The sequence below is a fragment of the Anguilla anguilla genome, chromosome 2 (genome assembly GCF_013347855.1).
Source record: "Anguilla anguilla isolate fAngAng1 chromosome 2, fAngAng1.pri, whole genome shotgun sequence".
Taxonomy (NCBI): domain Eukaryota; kingdom Metazoa; phylum Chordata; class Actinopteri; order Anguilliformes; family Anguillidae; genus Anguilla; species Anguilla anguilla.
In genome coordinates, this window is record NC_049202.1 from 58,527,086 (window position 1) to 58,551,118 (window position 24,033).

Consider the following 24,033-nt stretch of genomic DNA (forward strand, 5'->3'; position numbering starts at 1 on the left):
CTCGCAAAAGGAACTGTGATTATGTTGATAATCTGACTGCACCTTAAACTTCACAAAATAAGTATCAAACTGTTGCCCGATGGCACAGGCTAACAGCCATTCTTCCACAAGCACATGAACTGTGACTTTTCATTTGCTGCATGAACACTGATTCTCCCAATTGGTTCTTTATTATTTAACTATGTAGCAGAGCAGAGTTTTTTTTTTTTAACTGTGGGGTTCATTAAAAACACCTTTAATATGGGGCAAGGTTAGTCATCAAAGAACATTGTGTTTGGGACCAGAGTTGCTTGGAGGTAATACTTGAAAAAGAGCTATCTCTCTTTTTATCATTTTCTCACACATACCCTACACATAAGTATGAGGAAACTGTCAGCCTCATTACGGGAACACAGATGTTATTTTGTATCTTCATTTCCTTGTGTGTTTTTTTCACTTACAAACACAATCACTTTCTTGACCTCTTATGCAATTTGTTCTTCATATTTCAAATACTTATTTCATGCTTAAACTTTCTCAAACAAAATTCCTACAGTCTGGAAGTCAGCTTATGTGTCACCTTTATTAAAACAAGGAGAATGTATTACATTGAATAACTACAGAACTATCTTCAATTTATCTGCTTTAGCCAAAGTGCTTGAGTCTTTGGTTTGATACTGGATCAAGGACAATATATCCTCCCATGTCATATTATATCAACACCATATCTTTAATGTATGAGAGCATATCTTTAGTTTGTGCGACCATATATTTAATGTGTGAGAGCATATCTTCAGTGTGTTAGAGTGTATCTTTAGTGTGTGAGAGCATATGTTTAATGTGTGAGAGCATATCTTTTGTGTGTGAGAGCATATCTTTAATGTGTGAGAGCATATCTTTAGTGTGTGAGAATATATCTTTCATGCGTGAGAGCATATCTTTAGTGTGTGAGAATATATCTTTCATGCGTGAGAGCATATCTTTAGTGTGTGAGAATATATCTTTCATGCGTGAGAGCATATCTTTAGTGTGTGAGAATATATCTTTCATGCGTGAGAGCATATCTTTAGTGTGTGAGAATATATCTTTCATGCGTGAGAGCATATCTTTAGTGTGTGAGAGCATATATTTAATACCCAGTTGGCTATTGCATTCCCCACGGCCTCCCCTACTCCGAACCTGAATCCCTGCCCAATGCTGGACATGTTCAATAGCTGTGGAAGAAAAACACCCTCACGAATTGAGTTTATCTGCGAGATGACATCACTGACTATCCAGCTGTACTCCATCATCCGCACAGCTCACGTCACAGAGTCATTACACTAAATGACATATAATTACATTACATAACATTACATGAAAAAACATCACATTGCATTTAGCAGATACTTTTATCCAGAGCACCTAACCTTGTAGCAGAACATAAGTGCTTTTTTGCCAGTTAGAGCTTCTGCCCTCTGGTGTAGAAAGTGTGCACTGCATTACAGTGTGTGTTCAAATGCTATTATTTATGGTCATTGCAGTTTTTCCCAACTCCTTACACAGATTTCCTGAAGTGATCCATTGTTCTTAAAATATGAAACACAAAACACAAAAACTCACACAGTTCCGGCCAAACTTCTGACTTCTATGACAAAATGGAACACTACTCAAAAAATATAGATGAGGTTGTTTGTTGTTACATGGCCACATTTTGATATCAATACATTTGATGACAGGCTGACATTTTGTAATATTTATAGACAGTGCTTTGCATACATGAATAACTTGCCATTTTTATATGTCTAAAAAAAGAGAGTACATGCTTACCAGCTAGCTTCTTTGTTAGCTTCCAGATGGATTAGGCTGCCACGTAGATCTTCTGCCCTCTGGTGTAGAAAGAGTGCACTACATCACAACGTGTGTTCAGAAATACTATTAGCAGAGGGCATTAAATATACACCGCCTGGCCAAAACAAAGTCGCTGTTTGGATTTTTTTGGACAGTGCCCACTGTACAAGCTTCTGGAGGCAGTGTTATGATCTGGGGTTGCTTCAATTGGTCAGGTCTAGGCTCAGCAACGTTATGCGGCAATAAAATAAAGTCAGCTGAGTACCTGAATGTACTGAATGACCAAGTTATCCCATCAATGCATTTTTTCTTCCCTTTCACACATGAATTGGCCACCAGAATCCTGACCTTAACCCCACTAAAAGTCTTTGAGATGTGCTGGAGAAGACTTTATGGAGTGGTTTGACTCTCCCGTCGTCAATACACGATCTCGGCCAAAATTAACGCAATTCTGGACAGAAATAAATGTTGTGACGTTGCATAAGGTTGTCAAAACAATGCCATGACGAATGTGTGCCGTAATCAAAGCTAAAGGCTGTCCAACAAAATATTAGAGTGTGTGACTTTTTTTTGACCAGGCAGTGTATATCACCACCATGCAGGAGTTTTTTTGTTTTTTTTTATTGAAATCTTTTTAGCAGTTAGCAGTGTGATATAAATAACTGAAGAAAACAAATATTGTCAAATTTGGTCTATTTTATTCAGTTGAAATTTAAAAGTTATTTTGTACAACCTGCAAACAACAAAGATCCACAATAACAGGATGCTGTATTGGTCTTCTGTGGTAAATGTTGCTTACATATGTAAAAAGGTAAGTTGTGTTTTAAACAATCAGCAGTGCGTCCATTCAGTGGGCTGTCAATCAGGCTCTCATTAAATAGTACATTAAAGCAAAATCTTATCATTATATTTTCCTCTTAACACATTTTGAAAAAAGAAACAATTTCACATCTCTATCCTGCAGCTCAATGAACAGTGATTGCACAGGTTCTGTTATATAAAAGCGCTATATAAATTAAAATAAAAATTTTATGAGATGAAATTTAAGCAAGGAAATCCTGGTGATATAGCATTAGCATAAAGGTTAACACACGCCCACATCGTTATTAATCATAATACAGAACATCAAATGGAATGGCTTGACTTTAGCATCCCACCAGTGGTGGCCAGTGATACTCTTTGCAGTCAGACACAAGTATTTCCTAAAATTTAAATAGCCTTTTAAAGGTTAGATTTGTTGCCGTGTCAGTGAATGATTTTGGATGAAGCTGAGAGGGCAGCTTCTCTCTCTCTCTCTCTCTCTCTCCCTCCCTCCCAAAGCCAGGCAGTCATTTGGGACAGCAACAGGACAAAAAAAACCTCACAGGCACACACACGTCAGCTGTAATCTGTCCAGATGTTCCCCAGTGCATTTGTCAAACCTGTTATTCAGGCTCAGCTTGTAGTGCCTTTAGGAAAGGCCTGCGCAAAACCTGCACGTACCTGTTTTATAACCCTCCTCTTTGTATTGTTTATGACAATGTCTTGATAAGTATATCTGCCCCCTAAGATCATGAAATGCTCACATTTATTTTGAGTGCTCTTGTTTTTGAGCTTCTTTCTGTGATGCGTGCCATTGGATTTGTGCCATTTCATTTTCTTGTGCGCAATTTAAGACATTCCCCTGCAGGCTCACGCGTAATGCATACCCATACACATGTACAGACACGTGCATACATATACACGCACACGCACACGCACACGCACACACACACACACACACACACACACAATGTAAAGGTGTGCTTTTTGGAAGAAAAAAGAATAAGAATAATTTTTAAAAGAATAATAATTTGCATGAGTCATGCCCGTAAATAAAAACAATTTGTTAAATTTCTCACAGTACATTCATCAAATGTGTTTCTTGTTTCCTGACATAGAAGGGGAATGTGAAGGGGACTTAAATATCTTTCATATGTGAGCACATATCTTTACTCAAACAGGGGTCTAGCACACTGCTGGTCTCCCTGCACAGTCACTGTGCCACCATGCCGACTAACACTAACCGACTAACTAAATAAATAATTACTAAGCAAATACATTCAAGGGCAAGTGGAGCAAAACGACTAACACTTGACTCAGTTTTCCTCTGATAATCTATTGGCATTGACTCTCTCGCAAAAAGAACTGTGATTATGTTGATAATCTGACTGCACCTTAAACTTCACAAAATAAGTATCAAACTGTTGCCCGATGGCACAGGCTAACAGCCATTCTTCCACAAGCACATGAACTGTGACTTTTCATTTGCTGCATGAACACTGATTCTCCCAATTGGTTCTTTATTATTTAACTATGTAGCAGAGCAGAGTTTTTTTTTTTTAACTGTGGGGTTCATTAAAAACACCTTTAATATGGGGCAAGGTTAGTCATCCAAGAACATTGTGTTTGGGACCAGAGTTGCTTGGAGGTAATACTTGAAAAAGAGCTATCTCTCTGTTTATCATTTTCTCACACATACCCTACACATAAGTATGAGGAAACTGTCAGCCTCATTACGGGAACACAGATGTTATTTTTTATCTTCAAGTGTTTTTTTCACTTACAAACACAATCACTTTCTTGACCTCTTATGCAATTTTTCTTCATATTTCAAATACTTATTTCATGCTTAAACTTTCACAAAATTCCTACAGCCTGGAAGTCAGCTTATGTGTCACCTTTATTAAAACAAGGAGAACGTATTACATTGAATAACTACAGAACTATCTTCAATTTATCTGCTTTAGCCAAAGTGCTTGAGTCTTTGGTTTGATACTGGATCAAGGACAATATATCCTCCCATGTCATATTATATCAACACCATATCTTTAATGTATGAGAGCATATCTTTAGTTTGTGCGACCATATATTTAATGTGTGAGAGCATATCTTCAGTGTGTTAGAGTGTATCTTTAGTGTGTGAAAGCATATCTTTAATGTGTGAGAGCATATCTTTTGTGTGTGAGAGCATATCTTTAATGCGTGAGACCATATCTTTAGTGTGTGAGAATATATCTTTCATGCGTGAGAGCATATCTTTAGTGTGTGAGAATATATCTTTCATGCGTGAGAGCATATCTTTAGTGTGTGAGAATATATCTTTCATGCGTGAGAGCATATCTTTAGTGTGTGAGAATATATCTTTCATGCGTGAGAGCATATCTTTAGTGTGTGAGAATATATCTTTCATGCGTGAGAGCATATCTTTAGTGTGTGAGAGCATATATTTAATACCCAGTTGGCTATTGCATTCCCCACGGCCTCCCCTACTCCGCACCTGAATCCTGGACATGTTCAATAGCTGTGGAAGAAAAACACCCTCACGAATTGAGTTTATCTGCGAGATGACATCACTGACTATCCAGCTGTACTCCATCATCCGCACAGCTCACGTCACAGAGTCATTACACTAAATGACATATATTTACATTACATAACATTACATGAAAATAATATTTTAACATTTTGTAATATTTATAGACAGTGCTTTGCATGCATGAATAACTTGCCATTTTTGTATGTCTAAAAAAAGAGCATGTGTATGTCAATGAACAGTGATTGCACAGGTTCTGTTATGAAAGATTAATATATATTCATGTGTATACTGAGTGTGTGTGTGTGTGTGTGTTTGCGCGCGCGCGCGTGTCAGAGAGTATATGAAAAATAATCAAACCAATGAAATACCTGCAAAACAGACTAATATTATCGACCAGATGTTACACCAGAACGCCTGATAATGGCACAGAAGTGAAAGCGATAACACAGTATTCAACACAATTAAAACAGTAATACATACAGAATTAGATCCACAATGTCTGCTGTGAGTGTGATGCTAAATGGGACATAGAGAATAATGTGTTGACCTTTTAAGGTGATTCCTTGGGTGGCACTCAGATTAGGTGTTATTAGTCTCCTCTACCCTCCTTTACAATCACATCAAGGTAACAGTTTCAAGAAATTTAATGATCAAGCTTAAGATGATTTTTTAGTCAGGGATGATTAGTTTGCAAAATCCAGTCTCTAACAAACTAAACCTGTCTGACCAGTCATTTTGATGTCTACATTCAGATCTGCCCATGAATGTCACCATTTGGCTGAAGGGCCAAAAAGGCTTCTGACCAGGGTGGGGTGTTAATGGACACAGGAGGTTGGTGGGGTCTCTCAGACAGGTTTGGGTAATGCGGGGTTAATGGTGAGGATACTGAATTTGGACCGTGCCAATGCCAACTGTGGCCGAGAGCTCCATATATGGCGATGCGCAATTGGCGATGGCATTAACATGTTTATGAAATATTAAGCGTCTCATTCCGGTACATAGAATGGGTCTTAATGTGAAATTCACTTCAGGTAATCAAGCCAATCATGTGTTCAGATTGTGTGTATGAGACCATATCTTTATTCACACAGAGGTCTGACAAACACTACCCATGTTTCTCATGCTTGACACCGTATTCAAATGCTTCAGGAATTATAACCACATTGATAATATTTGTCTTTGATTAACCATCATGTTGTCCTCAGGGTCAAATTTGGCCTGATCCTGAGTTTTACAGCAAAGAAAAACTCTTTAAATTTTATTTTTTCAGCATGAAATTTGATTACTTTTTCTGTAGTGACCCTACCATTATAAAAAGTTAAAAATTGCCCTTTAAACATTTTTATTAAAACGGTACACCATCAAGGAACAAAGCTGATCTTATGAGTCTTCTTTAACCCTACAGTTATGAAAACAGAAGTCATAATCATATTTAAGGTCTGCACATCTATTACAGCAAAAAAATAAATAAATCAACTATGATACTTGTCTTGTAGTGAAACGAGTGGTGTAGGTGTACGTGCATGTGTGCATGTCCGTTTGCATTAGCTGTGGTTTACTTTGTAAACACAGCAGTGTATGTGCATATCTGTGGTTAGACCCTTATCTCAGACTTGAACTTGCAAATGCATTTTTACCCAAGAACAGAGCCTCAGCTTACATTAACCTTTATTTATGTAGCCAACCAGCATTTTGTTTCCATTCAAACCATTGAATGCCTTATCGTGTTACTCATGCAAATGCCTTGCTGTCATCAATATGTTCAGTCAGGCCGGGTTTTTTTAGGGGGTGGGGGGTGGGGGAGATCACGTAGCAGAACAGAGGGGTCTGCTGGTGTGTAGGGCCTGATGATCTTTTGAAAATATAGCTAGGCTGTCCCTGTAGCTGCCTGATAGGCCGGCACCAGGGTTTTGAATGTGATGTGAGCTGTTAAAGGCAGCCAGTGAAAAGACAGAAGGGGAGTGCCATGGCTGAGTCTGGGGAGGCTGTGGATCAGAGGAGCAGCAGCATTCTGGAGGAGCTGAAGGGACCTGATGACTGAGTCTGGGGAGGCTGTGGATCAGAGGAGCAGCAGCATTTTGGATGAGCTGCAGAGGCCTGATGGTGGAGGGAGGGAGGCCAGCGAGGACGGAGATGCAGTAGTCCAGACGGGAGGTGATCAGTGCCTGGACTAAAAGCTGGGTTGAGTAGGTGGTGAGGAAGGTGTGGATCCTTCCCATGATGCACACAAAGAATCTGCGCACCCAAACTGAGATGGTGTTCTCAGACAGGAACAGTTTTGTTGTTAGTTCTCTAATCGTTGTATTACATAGCAGCTTCAAGCATATTAAGATAAGCTAATATTTAAAGTTCAAATGAACAAGTGAGAAAAATAAAAACATAGCAATTTCACCGAGACAATGGTGCGACATAGCTCAGGAGGTAAGACCGATTGTCTGGCAGTCGGAGGGTTGCCGGTACAAAACCCCGCCCTGGGCGTGTCAAAGTGTCCTTGAGCAAGACACCTAACCCCTAACTGCTCTGGCGAATGAGAGGCATCAATTGTAAAGCGCTTTGGATAAAAGTGCTATATAAATGCAGTCAATTTACCATTTACAATGGATAGCCCTGGAACTGCTGAAAAAGGGGTTTCAATGCAACCAGCGCAAGTGCGCACTTAACCAACCACACGAGATGTCAAAACATCCATTTCAATGGCTAGATATACTGCAGTTTTGCTTTGCTGTTTCGGAAATGTACAGATACATACATGCCAGTCTCTTTCAATGGTTGAATTATGATAATGATGCTGCTTTTTGAAAAAAAAAAAAAAAAAAGGAAAAAAACTGATTGTACTATATATGTAAATACAAAGACAGCAGATACACTCACGATGCAAACTTACACAAACAGCCAACCAAAGCTACTTTCCTCTTTAGGCATACACTGGCACGTTGTCCTGCCATGCATGGAGCACGTTCAAACTTTACGAAAAAGGAGAAGTGTTAAAACATCATCCTGGCTCGCTTTTATACAGAAGCAAGTTGTTTTGCAACCAACGATATATTTAAAAAATAAAGGTTTTCGGCCTTAATGTTATTCGAAACAAATATCAATACAAAATTCCGAAATGTTATTTCTCACAGCCACATCGTTATCACTACAAATTTCTTATTTTCAACATAACTCGTATAATAGGCTACTAAGATTAGCCACACTTATACGCAATCAAAATATAATCAAAATGATCTCGGAAGTTACTTCTATGACAGCCCGAAACATCTAACGAAAACAGGAAAGAACACGAAAAATGACAGCAAAGCGATTAAAATGCACGGGAATTATAGGATTCGCACGCCCCTGTCAGTCAGCGCTGACTGTCAGCCCACACAATCTGCGGATGCTGTCAAGCAGCGCCGCGTACAGCAGGGGGTGGACACACGGGTTGAGAGAGATCAGGGCTTTAGAAACTTGGTAAAACCAGTACACGGTCCTGTTAAAGGCGGTTTCCGGATCCAGCTTCAGGTACCAGTTCACGTTCAAGAGCACGTGATACGGAACGAATGAAACCGTGTACAGTGCCACCACCGTCGCGGCCAGCTGAACGAGCTTCTTCTTCTCCAAATCCGTAATGGATGAGTTCTTCGCAGATGACCGAAGAATGCCGACGTAGGAAAAAAGTGTTGCCAGGAACGGGAGCGCGCACCCAAACGCTGCCAAAAACAGACTGTAAGGAAAATACTTCACTTGGTTCTCCTTTCCAGAGGCAGTAACGCATTCGGTTTGGTTCGTGATGTTGCTTTGTGAGGTTGAAGCAAATTTTAAAACTGGGATAGAAATGGAGCAATTTACAATCCATACCGCTAAACTTACGACGTAGGCGTGCTTGAGGTTAGAGTAGCTGTGTGTAAAGAAAGGATGCGCTACAGCCAGGTAGCGGGTGACGCTGATACAGGCGATGAAAAACATGCTTCCGTACAGGTTACATGTGAAGAGGAACCGTTCTATTTTGCAAAGTACCAGTCCGAAGACCCAGTGCTTGCCGTTGAAATAGGAGTAAGTCAGTAGAGGAAGAGTCAGAGTGTAGAGTAGGTCGCTCACGGCGAGATTCACGGAGAACACGAGCCCAGCGTGTCGGTCCTGCCGCCCTCGCGTCAACATCAACCACAGACCAGCGGAGGACCCAGCGAAAGCCAAGCAGCATTCAACACTGTAAACTGGAGCTAGAAATTCAATTGCAACGACGCCAAAATCTATTTCGGTCCCGTTTGCCATTGCTAGAGAACATTGGAATAAAATATTTTGCCTATGTCCATTTTCTGCGTAGCCTACAGTGGTCTCGTTTCCCTGTTTTTGAAATCAACGGTGACCATGGTTTAAATAGGCTAGTTACTACGACAACAAATTAAGCAAATACAGTATTTGCATCCAGCAGCAAGGTGAATGGGGCCAAAGACAACATATAAACACAGGTGTGTTTGCTGATGCAAACAACAGAAACATTCATCAACTATAGCTGACATGCCATTGGTTTCCCTGTGTACACTGCCCACGAACAGGGGAGGTATTGAGCACAGAAAGCTAAGAACTTATTCAATAGGCAGAGGCTAAACAGAGTGAGTGAGAGATGGACAGAGAAAGAGTGAGTGTGAAATGGGATTAGAAGCAGAAGGAAAGAGGAGAGGGGCAAAGATGTGGAACTGGGGAGGAAGGAAGAAATGTGATCTAACAAAATAATTGTAGGGAAGAAATGAAAAGATGAAAGCATAGGAGGAGGGGAGATTCAAGAAAGGAAACAGTTAAAAATAGATAGCAGAGAGGGACTGCAATAGGTATGGGTCAAAGGATTAAATACATTCACAGCTGCCTCAGAGCCAGTGAGTACAGGCAGGGGAGCATACTGGTGTGTGTGTATGTGTGTGTGGGGTGGGGGTGCAGGGCAGTGTTCCGTTATCACAAATCTAAGGGCCCTGGCTGACAGAGGCCCTCAGCGATTGTGCTGCAAATATGCAGGGACGGGGTAGCCTTGGGCGATGGAGCCCAATGTGAGATCTTTCCATGTGACCACGGGTAAGAGGCAGGGGGGAGGGATAGAAAGTTTGTATGCATTTGGGGGAGGTGGAGGAGTCTCCTTGTGTGCATGCATCGTCAGGATTAAACCTGATTTCTCAGGTGGAATTCCCAGTCTTCCCTTGTACCCATTACCATGCTATAACGTACAACACACTGTTAAACTGACACAGGGGCGTTTGGTCACTTCTCCCACAAAATGACATGATCATCTTCTGTAGCTACTCCTAGAGAACTGAAGTGTAATACATGAAATTCAGATAATTCGCCCAGGGGAGGACACTGTCCAACCCCCCTGCAAGGCGTTAACTCTGATCTTAAGCAACACTTAAAAACGCTCCTGTTGGGCATCGGTGCTCCACTTTGCCCACACCCTTCTCCAGAGGAATTTAGTTTCCTGAAGCACCTTTTATTGATTGTCTAAAGCTGGGTTTGAGTTTGGCATTAAAAAAAATAAAATTCTCGAAGTTGAAATCTGGGCGCTCGTTTCATTAAAGAAGAGCTTAACCCTTTAAGGTGCAAGGTCAAATTATATTCAAATGTTCTTAACTGAATATTCCAGTGCTGATGCAATCGAAAGCAATGGCATTTTAAGACACAAACTCTGCATTAACCTACTTTAAGGGTTAACATGATTTCCCCTTTTCAAAATAACTCAATCCTGTAACAGCTGCAGAAAGCAGTGTAGAATATTAACAGAAGTAGTGCCTGGATGTACAGTAGATTTAAAAGCAGTAAAACGTCATTGATATCAATTCGCACTAAAACATTAACTTTGCAATATGATGGAAGTCCCTCTACATTCACCTAGATGCCAGCTTTCCTGCCTTTATGGATTTAAAAAAACCAAACAGAATTTAAACCTTTTGGCAAGAGCGAAACAAACACTTCCTCCCCAAATGCAGAACTGTACTTGTAATTTTGACCAGATGAATGAAGCCAGAGGCACTGCAACTTTAATGCTTAGATTTATTCAAACATGGCATTTAGTACTCATCATCCTCATCTTCACAGCCATCTGTAGACTCCATCCCAACTTCCTCATAGTCCTTTTCCAGCGCTGCCATGTCCTCTCTGGCCTCGGTGAACTCTCCCTCCTCCATGCCCTCGCCAACGTACCAGTGCACAAAGGCCCGCTTGGCGTACATCAGGTCAAACTTGTGGTCCAGGCGGCTCCAGGCCTCGGCAATGGCAGTGGTGTTGCTCAGCATGCACACGGCCCTCTGCACCTTGGCCAGGTCTCCCCCAGGAACAACTGTGGGTGGCTGGTAGTTGATGCCCACCTTGAAGCCTGTGGGGCACCAGTCCACAAACTGGATGGAGCGACGGGTCTTGATGCTGGCGATGGCAGCGTTTACGTCTTTGGGTACCACGTCGCCACGATACAGCAGGCAGCAGGCCATGTACTTTCCTCGACGCGGGTCGCACTTCACCATCTGGTTGGAGGGTTCAAAGCAGGCGTTTGTGATCTCGCTCACGGAGAGCTGCTCATGGTAGGCCTTCTCCACAGAGATGATGGGCGAGTAGGTGACCAGGGGGAAGTGGATGCGAGGGTAGGGCACCAGGTTGGTCTGGAACTCCGTGAGGTCAACGTTCAGGGCCCCGTCAAAGCGCAAGGAGGCGGTGATGGAGGAAATGATCTGGGCAACGAGGCGGTTGAGGTTGGTGTAGGACGGGCGCTCCACGTCAAGGTTGCGCTTACAGATGTCGAAAATGGCCTCGTTGTCAACCATGAAGGAGCAGTCCGAGTGCTCCAGGGTGGTGTGGGTGGTCAGGATGGAGTTGTAGGGCTCCACCACAGCCGTGGACACCTGGGGAGCTGGGTACACAGAAAATTCCAGCTTGGACTTCTTCCCGTAGTCCACAGACAGACGTTCCATGAGTAGAGAGGCGAACCCAGAGCCAGTTCCCCCTCCAAAACTGTGGAAGATGAGGAAGCCCTGGAGTCCTGTGCACTGGTCAGACTGGAAAGAAAGCATAAGAGATCAAGGTTAGGACATGAGTTTTGCACATTAGTCGTGACAGTCCCATTTGCATAGAAGTAACCAGATTAGCACAGATCTCTGCATGCATATCCAGGAGCAATCACAGGAGCTCATTTTATGATTAGGGCACTGCATTGAGGCACATTGAACAGCCAGTGCTTGTGAAATGCCCAACAGCATTTCATCACCCAGAACAACCCAGTTAACAGAAACACTTATCGCTGCCATGTGGGCGAACCATTATAACCGTGATAGAACATTCAAGTTACATTGCGAGAACATATTGGTTAGCTGGGAACACAGGCATCTGGGCGCTTGTTAGATGCCCACAATGGCTGCTGACAGGCAGTTAAAAACACTTGATCGGGGCAGTACTCCAGGAAGCAACCAGTGCACAATGCATTTAGGACAAACTGAAGAGGACAAGTTAAAGAAATTTAGTTTCAGTACAGGGCCACTATCAACCTTTTAAGGTGCAAGATCAGATATGCAATTCGAATTCCCTTAACATTCAGATGTAGCATTCAAATAACAAAGTAACATTCAAATGCAGATGTAAATCACTGCCGGTAACAAAGCAACAGATTTCCAGAACACCGACTTAGAATTACAAAAAAAAAAAAAAAAAACAAAAAAAAAACCCACACGCCAGTAATCCCTCCCAGGTGGTTTCTGGTTCTCAGAGCACCATTACAACATGAATTCAGACTGACCATCTTGCGCATGCGATCCAGCACCGAGTCGACGATCTCCTTGCCAATGGTGTAGTGTCCGCGAGCGTAGTTATTGGCAGCGTCCTCCTTCCCGGTGATCAGCTGCTCTGGATGGTACAGCTGCCGGTAGCATCCAGTCCGGATTTCATCTGGGGAATATCAAGTTTAAGGTTGCGAAACAGAACCAGACATTTTTAAAACTAGCCTTTTTTGACTTAGCTGATCACTGAACAGCAGACCTAGGAAAAGCCAGACATTTCACCCATACCATTCCATATCATTAACATTTAGGAAAGGCAATTAGGCTTAAAGCCCTGGTGAACTGTCCTAGCCAGAGTTAAATACTACACCTGAAATTACCGATTTACACACCAATTAAATCATGATGACGTTACTGGTAGATCCAGTGTACCACCTAAAACTGGATAGTCAGCACCTACTAGAACCAGAATCAGTATTAGACTCAAGTCCAGCAGCAGAAGAGGCCTTAGAAAACGCTGTTAGGACACGTTTGCCACTCCCGTGTCCATCGCACAGGTCCCCCAGGTGTTCCACAGAGCAGGCCGTTACTCACCCACCACAGTCGGCTCCAGATCGATGAAGATGGCCCTGGGAACGTACTTCCCTGCCTGAGTTTCGCTGAAGAACGTCCCGAAGGACGAGTCAGCTGGACCGGAGCCGCTGGTGGTCCCGTCGGGAAGGAAGCCGTGTTCCAGACAGTAAAGTTCCCAGCAGGAGTTGCCCATCTGGACTCCAGCTTGGCCTATATGCACAGAGATGCACTCCCTCTGCACAGAGAGCGAGGTTAAACTGGGTCAGAGCTAGCTTGAAGAGCGGGGTTTGGACCAGATCAGAGCAAGGGGTGTCCATCTCACAGTTTTGAGTGGTCACAAATGCCATTCAGCCCATCACATTTTGGGAGGGGTGGATATTGTCAGTGGAGTTTCCATTTCAAACCACATGTCAATCACTACAGTTAATGACCAACTTAAAAATCAGCCATTGACACTCATTACATACCAAACTAAGGGTAAGGTTAAAAAATACAAAGCCGCAGATTAAAAGGAGGGGAAATGGAGATGAAAGACTGCATTACAAAACTCAAGAACTCCACTGCAGATTGTCACATCAAGAACAGGCCTAATCAAGCTTTTACCAATCTGAACATCCCAGCAGGGCAACCTTATGCAACATGCAGAGCCTCCAGCAAAAAGAAGGATAAAGAGAATTAAAACTTGCATTTGTCCTTTGCAAACAATCGCATGAAATCTAACCAAACTTGAAGGCTGGTTTTACCATTATTGCTTCGGTGGTTCCTCGGACGAGACCTCGAAACAAACAAGAATTCTGAACCAAGCCTGCACCTGAAACAAACACGTAACTGAATGCCACAGACCTGCTTTAATGTGATGGCTAATTGACTACAGGTGTTCCATGTAGGGCCAACAGTGTTATCTGGACCTGCTGGGTCAGATAGACAGGATTATGAAAAGCAACACATTTCATGCTAAAAATGCATACTCTGTATATCATGTATGCAGTCTTCAAACTATCATTAAAATATTTTAACCTAATTAAGAAACTCCCAAATCCAGGTGCTAATAATGCAAATAAATCAGTATCTGCTTTAAATTTAGATCTATGTTTACAGTAATGATTGTACTTGTATTTGTTTGTATGAGTGTACGTTTCTAAAGGGAAAAACACACCTGAACTCAGTGGCCTTCTTGTCTGTGCTCATTTTTGCTCCAGCCACTCTCTTTATTGCTTAAATGATTTGTTAAATTCTTAAGGGCTTAGTAATTTTGTGCTTAAACAGATTTAAACACAATGCAGGTTTGGCTTGTTACCATTTGCTCTGTCTTTGAATCGAGCAATTCCATTCCTAATGTGGCCAGCATGATCAATGATCACACTGGCCAAATTAGCTAATTACCTAAATGCAATTATGATGGTTTAATTGTAGATCATATCAAAATAAGATTTTTTGTGGTGAATTATGTCACCATTATGAAATGATTATAAAATTGAATAATGTTATTGTTTATTATTTTACTGTGTTAGCCACACATACTTTGTGGCTCAGTTCAAAATTTATTTAAATCATCATTGTCCTGTGTGATGGACAAATTACACTGGTTTTTGATGACCAGAGTCACATAAGGCAATCACATTTACGTATGTTACAGGAAGCTATGTGTGATGGCAAAACGAAAGGCATGTATGCCCCCTGGTGGACATATTAAATATTGGAACACAGTCATGAGCAGCATCTCAAATTCAAATCCTGCAGGGCTCAAATTCTGGTGTCAGCTGGTTTTGATCTGATGTTTTAAGTGCTTGATTTAAGGCAGAGGTGGGCAAGGGTGGCCGTATCTGTCTCTGGTTTTCATGCAAATTGGTGCCCTTAATTACTTAATTAGCCCTAATATTTGCACCATCTGACATTTTCACAAGCGCATGAATGAGGTTGAAGACTATTCTTGTGTCCCTATCTGACAATGTTTTAATCTAATCTACAAGTGAACTGATGTTGGTGTATTATAGAGCCAGTTAGCTCATTTAGCCAGGGTACCTGGTGGAAACAAAGACCTGCAAACATACCAGGCATCCAGGACTGGAATTATCCACACCTGCTTTCAGTCATTGATTGGCTACAGCAGGGTGTGAAACTGAATTCCAAGGGAGCCACAGTGTCTGCAGGTTTTTGTGTTTTCTTCTCAATAAGCTGCTGATTAGGGCCGTGAGAACAAGGTGTGTGGATTCCTTAGCCAATCAATGACTTAAATGAAAGACTTGTGCTGGGATGACCCCAAGAACCAGCAGACACTGCAGCCCTCCATGGCTGGAGTTTTACACCTGTGGGCTACAGAGTCTGCACACTTTGTTTCCAAGGACAAAATTGGCTACTGATTGAAAGGAAATTTTAAAAAACCCGGCAGAGGCTGCGGCTCTGCAGGACTGGATCTTGAGGCCCCTGACATACTGTTGTGTAGACTAGTGGTTCCTAATCCTGGTCCTGGGGCCCCCATGTGTATGCTGGCGTTCATGCCAAACCCAGCCACAATCCCAGAAGCTGTTCATTTTCCTTAATTATGGGCTTTTATGTCCAGGGGGTTATTGACCCTTGATACACTTTATCTCAGAAACAGCTATGCATGCCATGAAGAATAAAAATGCCATGCTCAAACTGTGCTTTTTGTACTAAAAGAGGAAACAAAGAGACCTATCCAGGGTGTATCGCCTCCTCTCCCCCAATGCATGCTGGGATAGGCTCCATCACCCCCTGTGATCCTGACCAGGTATAAGAGGGTGTACAACACATAAAGGATGGATGTATGTGCATGGTTTTCAAATGATCAATAACAAACACTCCTATAGGGGGCAGTAGAGTTTTCTATATTGAAAACCAAGAAAAAATGAATCTCAACAGAAAACTTTTAATCTCTACAATGAATAAATTAGATTGATATCAAAGTATTTGCTTGCTATGGGTCTCTGTGTGAGACACATAGCATACGATTATTTTAAAATTATGATTTCGATTGCACAGGGCCTTTGAATATGATACTAATGGTTGTGAGTGTAGTGACATTTAGTTTACATATGTTTTAGCTTAATCAGAACAAAACTGAGGCTCTTCATGTAGGTTCAAAGAGGCTAAGAGAATCGTTTTGCATGGATCATATTTCTGAAATGTTCAACTTTAAGTCTGAAGTTAGGAATCTTGGGGTAATCCTAGACGCTGAGCTAAGCTTGAAATCACACATGAAATCCATTACCAAGCTCTCATTTTATCATCTTAGAAACATAGCGAAGATAAGATCATTTTTATCACTACCAATTGCTGAGAAATTAATGCATGCCTTTATCTCAACTAGACTGGACTACTGCAACTCCTTGTTTTCTGACCTCCCCAGCTATGTTATTGCAGAACTGCATGTCATTCAAAATGCAGCAGCGAGGGTTCTGACAAGGACTAAAAAACATGATCACATTACCCCGGTACTCAAATCCCTGCACTGGCTTCCCGCTTCTTTTAGAATCGATTTAAAAATTTTACTGTTGGTTTTTAAGGCAAAACATGGGATGGCACCTGAATATATCCAAGATATGCTCGTATCGTACCAACCAGAGCGAGCACTACGATTATCTTCTGCTGGCCTACTGTATGTCCCAGAAGTTTGCTTCAAAACTAGAGGCCAGGCTGCTTTTAGTTTTTATGCCCCTAAAGTGTGGAACTCACTCCCACAGGATATCAGTTCCAGGCTTTAAATCATGACTTAAAACATACTTTTTTAAAAAGGACTTTTATTGAGCTTTGTTTTATTTCCTTTATTTTCTGTCTGTATTGTTTTATTGCAATTTTATTATTTAACTGTTTTTTTTATTGTTTTTTGTATTGTTTTACTGTTTTTATTGTTTCATTGTATTGTTTTATCGTATTCCTGGGATGGAAGGAAGTGGGGAGGAGTTTTATAAGAATCTATGTATGGCGTATCTCTGTTTTATCTTGAGTTGTTCTTTTTTGTCTTCTCTTTCTGTAAAGCATTTTGTGTTACAGACATGTAAATAAATGAATAAATAAATAAATAATATGTTTCCTGTGAGACTTGCCAACAGAAATCATTGGCATATACGCGAAATCAAAATTGCATGCGTCTTTGCTGTGCGAATAGATGTCCAACTCAGTCTTGTGTACAGCTTTAAGAAAAACTGCCACAGTGTCTGCAGCTCTCTTCAGACGGGGCCTCTCAGTTCTGCTGATCTGTCGCGCAAGGTGTAAATTTAGCTCACGGTTACAGTGCCACACCAGCACCACACTGTCATGTGCTGCAGAAATGCAGTGTTTTGCACAGCATGTTCCGGCCTGATGTGGCGAGCCTAATGTATTAACCTTTAGAAGAGCAGGCTTTGTTTTGGAATTATGAACCAGTAGTGATTGTTACATCAGCATTAGAATGTTCAGTTAAGAAGATTCCGATCACAAATTTGCAATTTTACCTCCTAGAGAATTCAAAATGACACATATTTCTCCTGCAGACCACTAGAACGCCTTGTTTGCTCTTATGGGATAGAGGACACAAAAATGTAATGACCATATCAACAGATAGCGGATTTTGTGCTCTTAACATGTATTTTTAATTTAATTTGGGGGGGGGGGGGGCGTGGGGAGAAAGAGAGTAACCTAAAAGGGAGAGTGAAAGGGAACTAGTGAGAGACTAGTTGAGTTTTAACAAACCTTTATTGTACAATACATACAGCCATTCGGCAACAAAAAAAAGTTGAATAAAGAAATAGAATGCAAACCTTTGCAGAAAGAAAGAAACCTATGACCACTTGGGGGGGGGGGGGGGAGTGAGAGAGAAAGAGAAAGAGAGACAAACAGACAGACGGAGAAGATAGGCTAACCAGACATTCTTTGTTCCCTGATAATTCTTCTTTTTCAGGACTGATCCTGGTGGGATTTCTAAGTGACTAAATTGCCAAAGTTAGGCCAAATAGACACAAACAAGTAGTCTAGTATTATTGCTTATAACGCCCACCCACCCTGTCCTCTTTATTTAAATCCTGTGGTCACCATAGGAAAGGGCAAGATCTAAGAGAGGCCTGCTTCTCCAGTTGAACTCCCGACCACGCAAGATTGTGATTCATCCGAGGTATGAACTCTCGGTCGGTCTCTCAGCAAAGCATATCTCCAACTTAGGCAGAGTTTTGGCATTTTCAGGCCATTATTGATTATCACTGAGCCTGGCTTGTGATGAGACAGGGAGGTTCCTGGAGAGTGCTGGCTCCCTTCATTAAGGCCAAATTCCAAATTCCACATTCTAAATTCCAAACTCTAAGCCTTCTCACATGCAAAAGCAGCACCAGATTATCTTGTCGTCATGAAATTGGGCGTTAACCACCAATTTTGGCGGTGCTCTCATGTGAAATCAGTCGTGTTGTAACTTGTAACCAAAGTGTTCTTGCCTTGGAGAGAAAAACATTTTGACTGACTCATCCGAGTCTGCTCTTTACACATTTATTTTGGATGATTTTCAAAAATGTATACGTTTTTGATAATTTTCTGCAATTCCCAAATCTGCTCCTCTTTACAATAGCTGAGCTAAAGCATGTCTGGCATTGTTTATTTATTTATATTTATTAATATTTATTTTGCTGTTTGTGAAGCCTTATACCAGGGGTGCACATCTGCACACTGGCTTTTGTTTCAACCAATCACCTTAGTTTCAGTTATCTGACAGCTCTATAGCCTACATAAAATCATTAGGATACACATTACACGGATACATGCCTGTTAGCTGGTGTTCATACTATTGTCAATATGATTGGGCTAATATTTTTTTTTTAATTTAAAGAGTAGAAGTTGGCACAAAATCCTGACACAGATCGGCCGTTGTCATACACCCCTGCCATAAAGGCAAGCGCCAGTAAGCACAGAGTCCGCCATGCCGCTGATCCAAGGCCAGTGCCAGGTTTAGCGGTTCACAGAGCCCTGGATTCAGATCCAGTTCAGGCCAGCTGATCTGGGCTTTGTTCTCGGGGTGGAGAGAGTGGCCAACACTGTCAGTGATCATTATATAGATCAGTGGTCTCCAACCCTGGTCCTGGAGAGCTACTGCTGGTTTTCATGGTGACTCTGCACTTCATGAATCAATTAGAGCAGTTGATTACACAATTAACTCAACTCACCTGATGCCTTGGGTCTCAAGTGGGTGCTGATTTTAAGGTGAAAACAAAAACGAGCAGACCCTGTAGCTCTCCAGGACCAGGGTAGGAGATCTCCCACAATCGGTCGCTGTGGGCGCAACAAAATTTAAAACGGGGGACAATTCCCACATATGATCTTTAATCTGATTGGTTGTCACACCTATTGCTTCTGGCCTCATCACTGGCTTGCCCTCGCGACGCCGGCTATCACGACATGCAGATGCGGACGTGAAGAATTGCCAGCCGTCGAAAACGAATGAAGGCGATGTGATTGTTGGAGGATGTGTGGCTTCACCTGAATGGCATGTGAGAAACAACTGTCCTGGTGGTTCAATAATCAAGTGCAGAATTCACTGTGAAAATCCAGAAATGATTGTAGTTCCTGTTTGCACACCTTTGCCTTGGAATCCAATGGCCTGGAGAGTCCCCTATGGATGTCAGGTTGGGCACAACCGCTGTCCCCCAGGGGATTGGGCACCCCTCTCCTCCGCCCCTCCACAGCAGACAGTCCGGATGCTGCTGAACAGGGCCATGTAGAGCAAGGGGTGGAGGCAAATGTTGAGCGTCACCAGCCCCTTGCTCACCTGGTAGGCCTTGTACACCGCCAGTATATTCTTGTTGTGGAGCTTCAGGTACAAGTGGTAGTTTCGCAGGACGTGATAGGGCACGAAGGAGACGGCGTACAGGGCAAGCACTGCCCCCACCATCAGCCCCACCTTCCTCTTCTCCGCCTGCGTGATGTTGGCGTTCCTCCACACCACCCTGAAGATGGCGGCGTACGAGGCCGCGGTGGCCAGGAAGGGCAGCAGGCAGCCGAAGACCGCCAGGCACACGCTGTAGGCGAAGTGCGGGCGGTCATCTGTGTGCGAGTGGGTCGACGTGCACTCCACGGTGGCATTCTTCACCTCGCCGGCGAACCGCAGCACCGGGGACGAGGCGGCCGCCACCGCCGCCCAGACCAGGAGGCTGACAGCCGTGGCATGCTTGGGGCGCACGTGGCTCCGCGTGAAGAAGGGGTGCACGATGCCCACGTAGCGGTTGACGCTGATGCAGGTGACGAAGAGGAGGCTGCTGTACAGGTTGCAGGTGAAGAGGAAGCGCTCGGCCTTGCAGGCCGCCTCACCGAAGTGCCACTGCTTGCCGCCGGCGTAGTACAGCACCAGCAGCGGCAGCGTGAGCGCGTACAGCAGGTCGCTGGCCGCCAGGTTGCAGGAGAACACTAGGCCCGTGTGCCAGTTCCGACGGCGCTCCCGCGTCACCATCAGCCACAGGGCGGCCCCGTTCCCCGCCAGCGCCAGGCAGAACTGCAACCCGAACAGCGGCGGCAGGAACCGCTGCTGGAACTCACCAAACGAATTGTTAGGGCCTGGCATCGCCGCGCGGTGGGCTACTGAAAACTAAATTCAGATAGAGAGAGGAAGAGAGAGGGAGGGAGGGAGGGAGGAGGAGAGAGGGAGGGAAGGAGAGAAGGAGAGGGAGAGAGGGATGGGGAGAGAGTGGGAGAGAGAGGAAGGAAGAGAGCGAGGGAGAGAGAGGGAGAGAAGGAGAGGGTGAGAGGGAGGGAGAGAGGGATGGGGAAAGAGAGTGGGAGAGAGAGAGAGGGGGAGGGAGGGAGAGAAATAGACACAGAGAGTGAGAGGGAGAAAGAAAATGTCTTTACCAAGGTACTTTTGCATTGGCTCTTTTTGTATGAAAGTGAGAGAGACCTGCCTGAAATAAAACCAATGGACAGAATTATTCTGCAAATTTGGCTGGAGATTACATCTTGTCACAATCAGTGAGATAGCAGTGATCCATATCCATTGCTATTAGTCAATTTATACGTACAGTATTTTATTTATTTTACAAATAATCCATAATTAAAAAAAAAAATGTTTAATTGTTGTCTTGTTATTATGTTTCATGATTATTATATCATTGTTTTCTGTAAAAGATTACACAAACAATACCCTTTGGCAATATGTGTTTTAAAGCATCATGCCATAAAAGCAAACTGAATTGAAAGAGAGAGAGAGAGAGAGAGAGAATGAATGAGCAAAAATATACATACATATGCATTCGATTTATAATAAAGAGAGAGAAAGCACTTACATGAAAGCTTACACGAATAGCTGAAAGAATGTGCAGGGCAGGAAGTGCTGGTGCTGCCTGCTCGCTCGGTCCTTGTGGGTGTGAGGTCCTATTATGATTGGAGGCTTTAACTTCAGCGGGTGCCAGTTTTGCACTGGCGTTGCAACACTTTCAGTTCAGCTTTTTACACGGTTATTTCTATGCTGTGCAAGGAGGAAATGGCAGTGTCTGACACTCACAAGATCAATGGCCAGCTGTGTATCTGCCTCTCCGTGAGGTTGCTCGGGGTGGTCTCTCAATCTGCACTTGTCTCTGATCTCTTCATCTCTCTCAAAAGTCTCCCGCTCTGTCAAGTAAAAAACAAAAAAATAAAATAAAATAGCAATAACCTTGGTTTGTTAATGAGTTATTATCGTCTCATTTGATGTTCTTAGATGGCCTCCGCTGAGTTTCCATCTTTTTAACAAGGTTTCTATCGGTCACATTCCTCCGTTGTGATAAGACACGATCCGCTACTGCTCGAGTTGTGCACATGGTAGAGAAATAAAGCACTGTAGCCTAATGGTAGAACCTGAAACTCCTGTTACCGAGCGGAAGCTTTCTATCGGGTTTGTCAATAGAATCTGTGGTATAGCACAGGTCTACACCATAGTTCTACGCACACAGGTGTATGTTACATCAGTTTATATGTATATCTGGTTATTTGTTATATGTTGTTAATACCTGTTTCTGTTTTATGGTGTTATTTGTCACTGACTTTGAATGGTATTAGTTTGTGTGTTTGATGCCTCCCCACACGAGAAAAAAGGGTATTTGAATCTGTGCCACAGAGTAGCAATGAGACCACAAAACGGGTTCTAAGACTAGACATAATTGACGCATTACACACAAAGGCAAGTAGTGGCAGTGGCAGCTTTCAAGTGCCACTGACAGCTAATTCAGTAATCCAGTTTTGTGAAATACCCCCCTGCTTTGTGAATGCATACTTAATCTCATAAAAAACACGTTTTCAACGTACAAAAATGCCAAGTTACTCACACATACAAGACCAGTCCAGGCCTGCCATTAAAAGTATTGATATCAAAATGATGCCAAGTTACATTACTACAAACAATATAGGCTATCTTGCCTCACCAAAATTAAATAAGATGTATTCCAAAGCAATGCTACCCAATATTTCCTCAGTTCTTTTAAGTCACTTGGCCCTGTGTGTATAAGCATGCACTACATGGACAGGGCAAACATATGTGTGGATGGCTCTCTCACAGTCAAGATTGATTGAATAGGCGTGTATATGTCCAATTTGTATTGGTATGTATGTATTTTGCCGCCCAGCCTTTCTGTTGCGTGAATGATAGTATGTTTCTTGGTATAAGTCTGTGTTCTTAAATGTGAATCTAACATGCTGCGAGGGAAATGTCCTCATGGGGATAAAGAAGTTCTCTACGTACGTATGTAAAATCTCATAAAAAACACGTTTTCAACGTACAAAAATGCCAAGTTACTCAAAAGTGACTTGAAAGAACTGAGGAAATATTGGGTAGCATTGCTTTGGAATACATCTTATTTAATTTTGGTGAGGCAAGATAGCCTATATTGTTTGTAGTACCGTAACTTGGCGTCATTTTGATATCAGTACTTTTGAGTAACTTGGCATTTTTGTATGTTGAAAACGTGTTTTTTATGAGATATCATTTCTTTTTGCAAAGCGTTTTATTATGAGAGTGAGAAATGTGAAGTGACCCTGTAAGAAACGGTTGTGGATTATGGCTATCTTTGTGTGAATTTGTACAGTCTGATAAGCGTGTACTGTTTAGCAGTTTCGGTTTGCTATATATATCAAACAGTGGCTGTGACAAAGCGTGCTGTGGTGTAAGTGTAAACGCATCAGAAGCGCAGGTGAAATATGGCCAGTGTATGTACTCACGGATTTGACGGCCATCCAACGAGCCTTGACTGACAAAAGAATCAGCAAGCTCGTAGAATTAGAGCTCCCTAGGTCGCAACTTGTGTACCCTGCTGTCCTGCTCCGTTGTCTGTTATTTCGTGGAGATGCACTTTTAGTGTTTGTATGGTTTATAAGGCATTTTTATAGGCTTATCTGCAGGTGGGAATCCTCTTCGCTGTTTTGCTAAGCTAGAACCGGAGAACTTGATAGTGGAGAATAGGAGCAGACGCATATGTCCCAGCAGGCTTTGCATATGAGAAAATAACAACAGTGTGAGAGAAATTAGGATGAAATGATGAAATTGCGTAGTTGAAACAATATGTTTTTAGCAGAATGGGCATGTAGGTGAAGGTTGACATGATCACAGACTATAGTGCGAAGTAAATGAAGTGACCATGAGCAAGCTTA

The 24,033-nt window shown here is 42.5% G+C and overlaps 3 protein-coding genes across 4 annotated transcripts; all 3 read right to left on the bottom strand.

The window, feature by feature from the left end:
• Positions 1–8,467: 8,467 nt before the first annotated feature.
• On the bottom strand, positions 8,468–9,400 carry LOC118221693 (P2Y purinoceptor 11-like). Its single transcript, XM_035406986.1, has one exon. It carries the CDS (start codon positions 9,398–9,400, stop codon positions 8,489–8,491), a length of 912 nt encoding a protein of 303 aa, XP_035262877.1. The 3' UTR covers positions 8,468–8,488.
• A 1,744-nt stretch (positions 9,401–11,144) lies between these two features.
• Positions 11,145–14,644, bottom strand: LOC118218267 (tubulin alpha-8 chain-like). The gene is made up of 5 exons (XM_035400823.1): positions 14,603–14,644; positions 14,190–14,257; positions 13,468–13,681; positions 12,894–13,042; positions 11,145–12,159 (listed from the first exon to the last, which is right to left on the bottom strand). The coding sequence occupies exons 2-5, from the start codon at positions 14,190–14,192 to the stop codon at positions 11,182–11,184; spliced, it is 1,344 nt and encodes a 447-aa protein (XP_035256714.1). The 5' UTR covers positions 14,193–14,257; positions 14,603–14,644; the 3' UTR covers positions 11,145–11,181.
• Positions 14,645–18,119: 3,475 nt separating this feature from the next.
• p2ry11 (purinergic receptor P2Y11) lies at positions 18,120–21,970 on the bottom strand. 2 transcript variants are annotated; one of them, XM_035402735.1, is made up of 2 exons: positions 21,711–21,970; positions 18,120–21,004 (listed from the first exon to the last, which is right to left on the bottom strand). In XM_035402735.1, the coding sequence occupies exon 2, from the start codon at positions 20,978–20,980 to the stop codon at positions 20,045–20,047; it is 936 nt and encodes a 311-aa protein (XP_035258626.1). In that variant the 5' UTR covers positions 20,981–21,004; positions 21,711–21,970; the 3' UTR covers positions 18,120–20,044. The 2 variants fall into 2 exon arrangements, with proteins under 2 accessions (XP_035258626.1, XP_035258625.1); XM_035402734.1 differs by having other exon boundaries at positions 21,699–21,968.
• Positions 21,971–24,033: the final 2,063 nt, after the last annotated feature.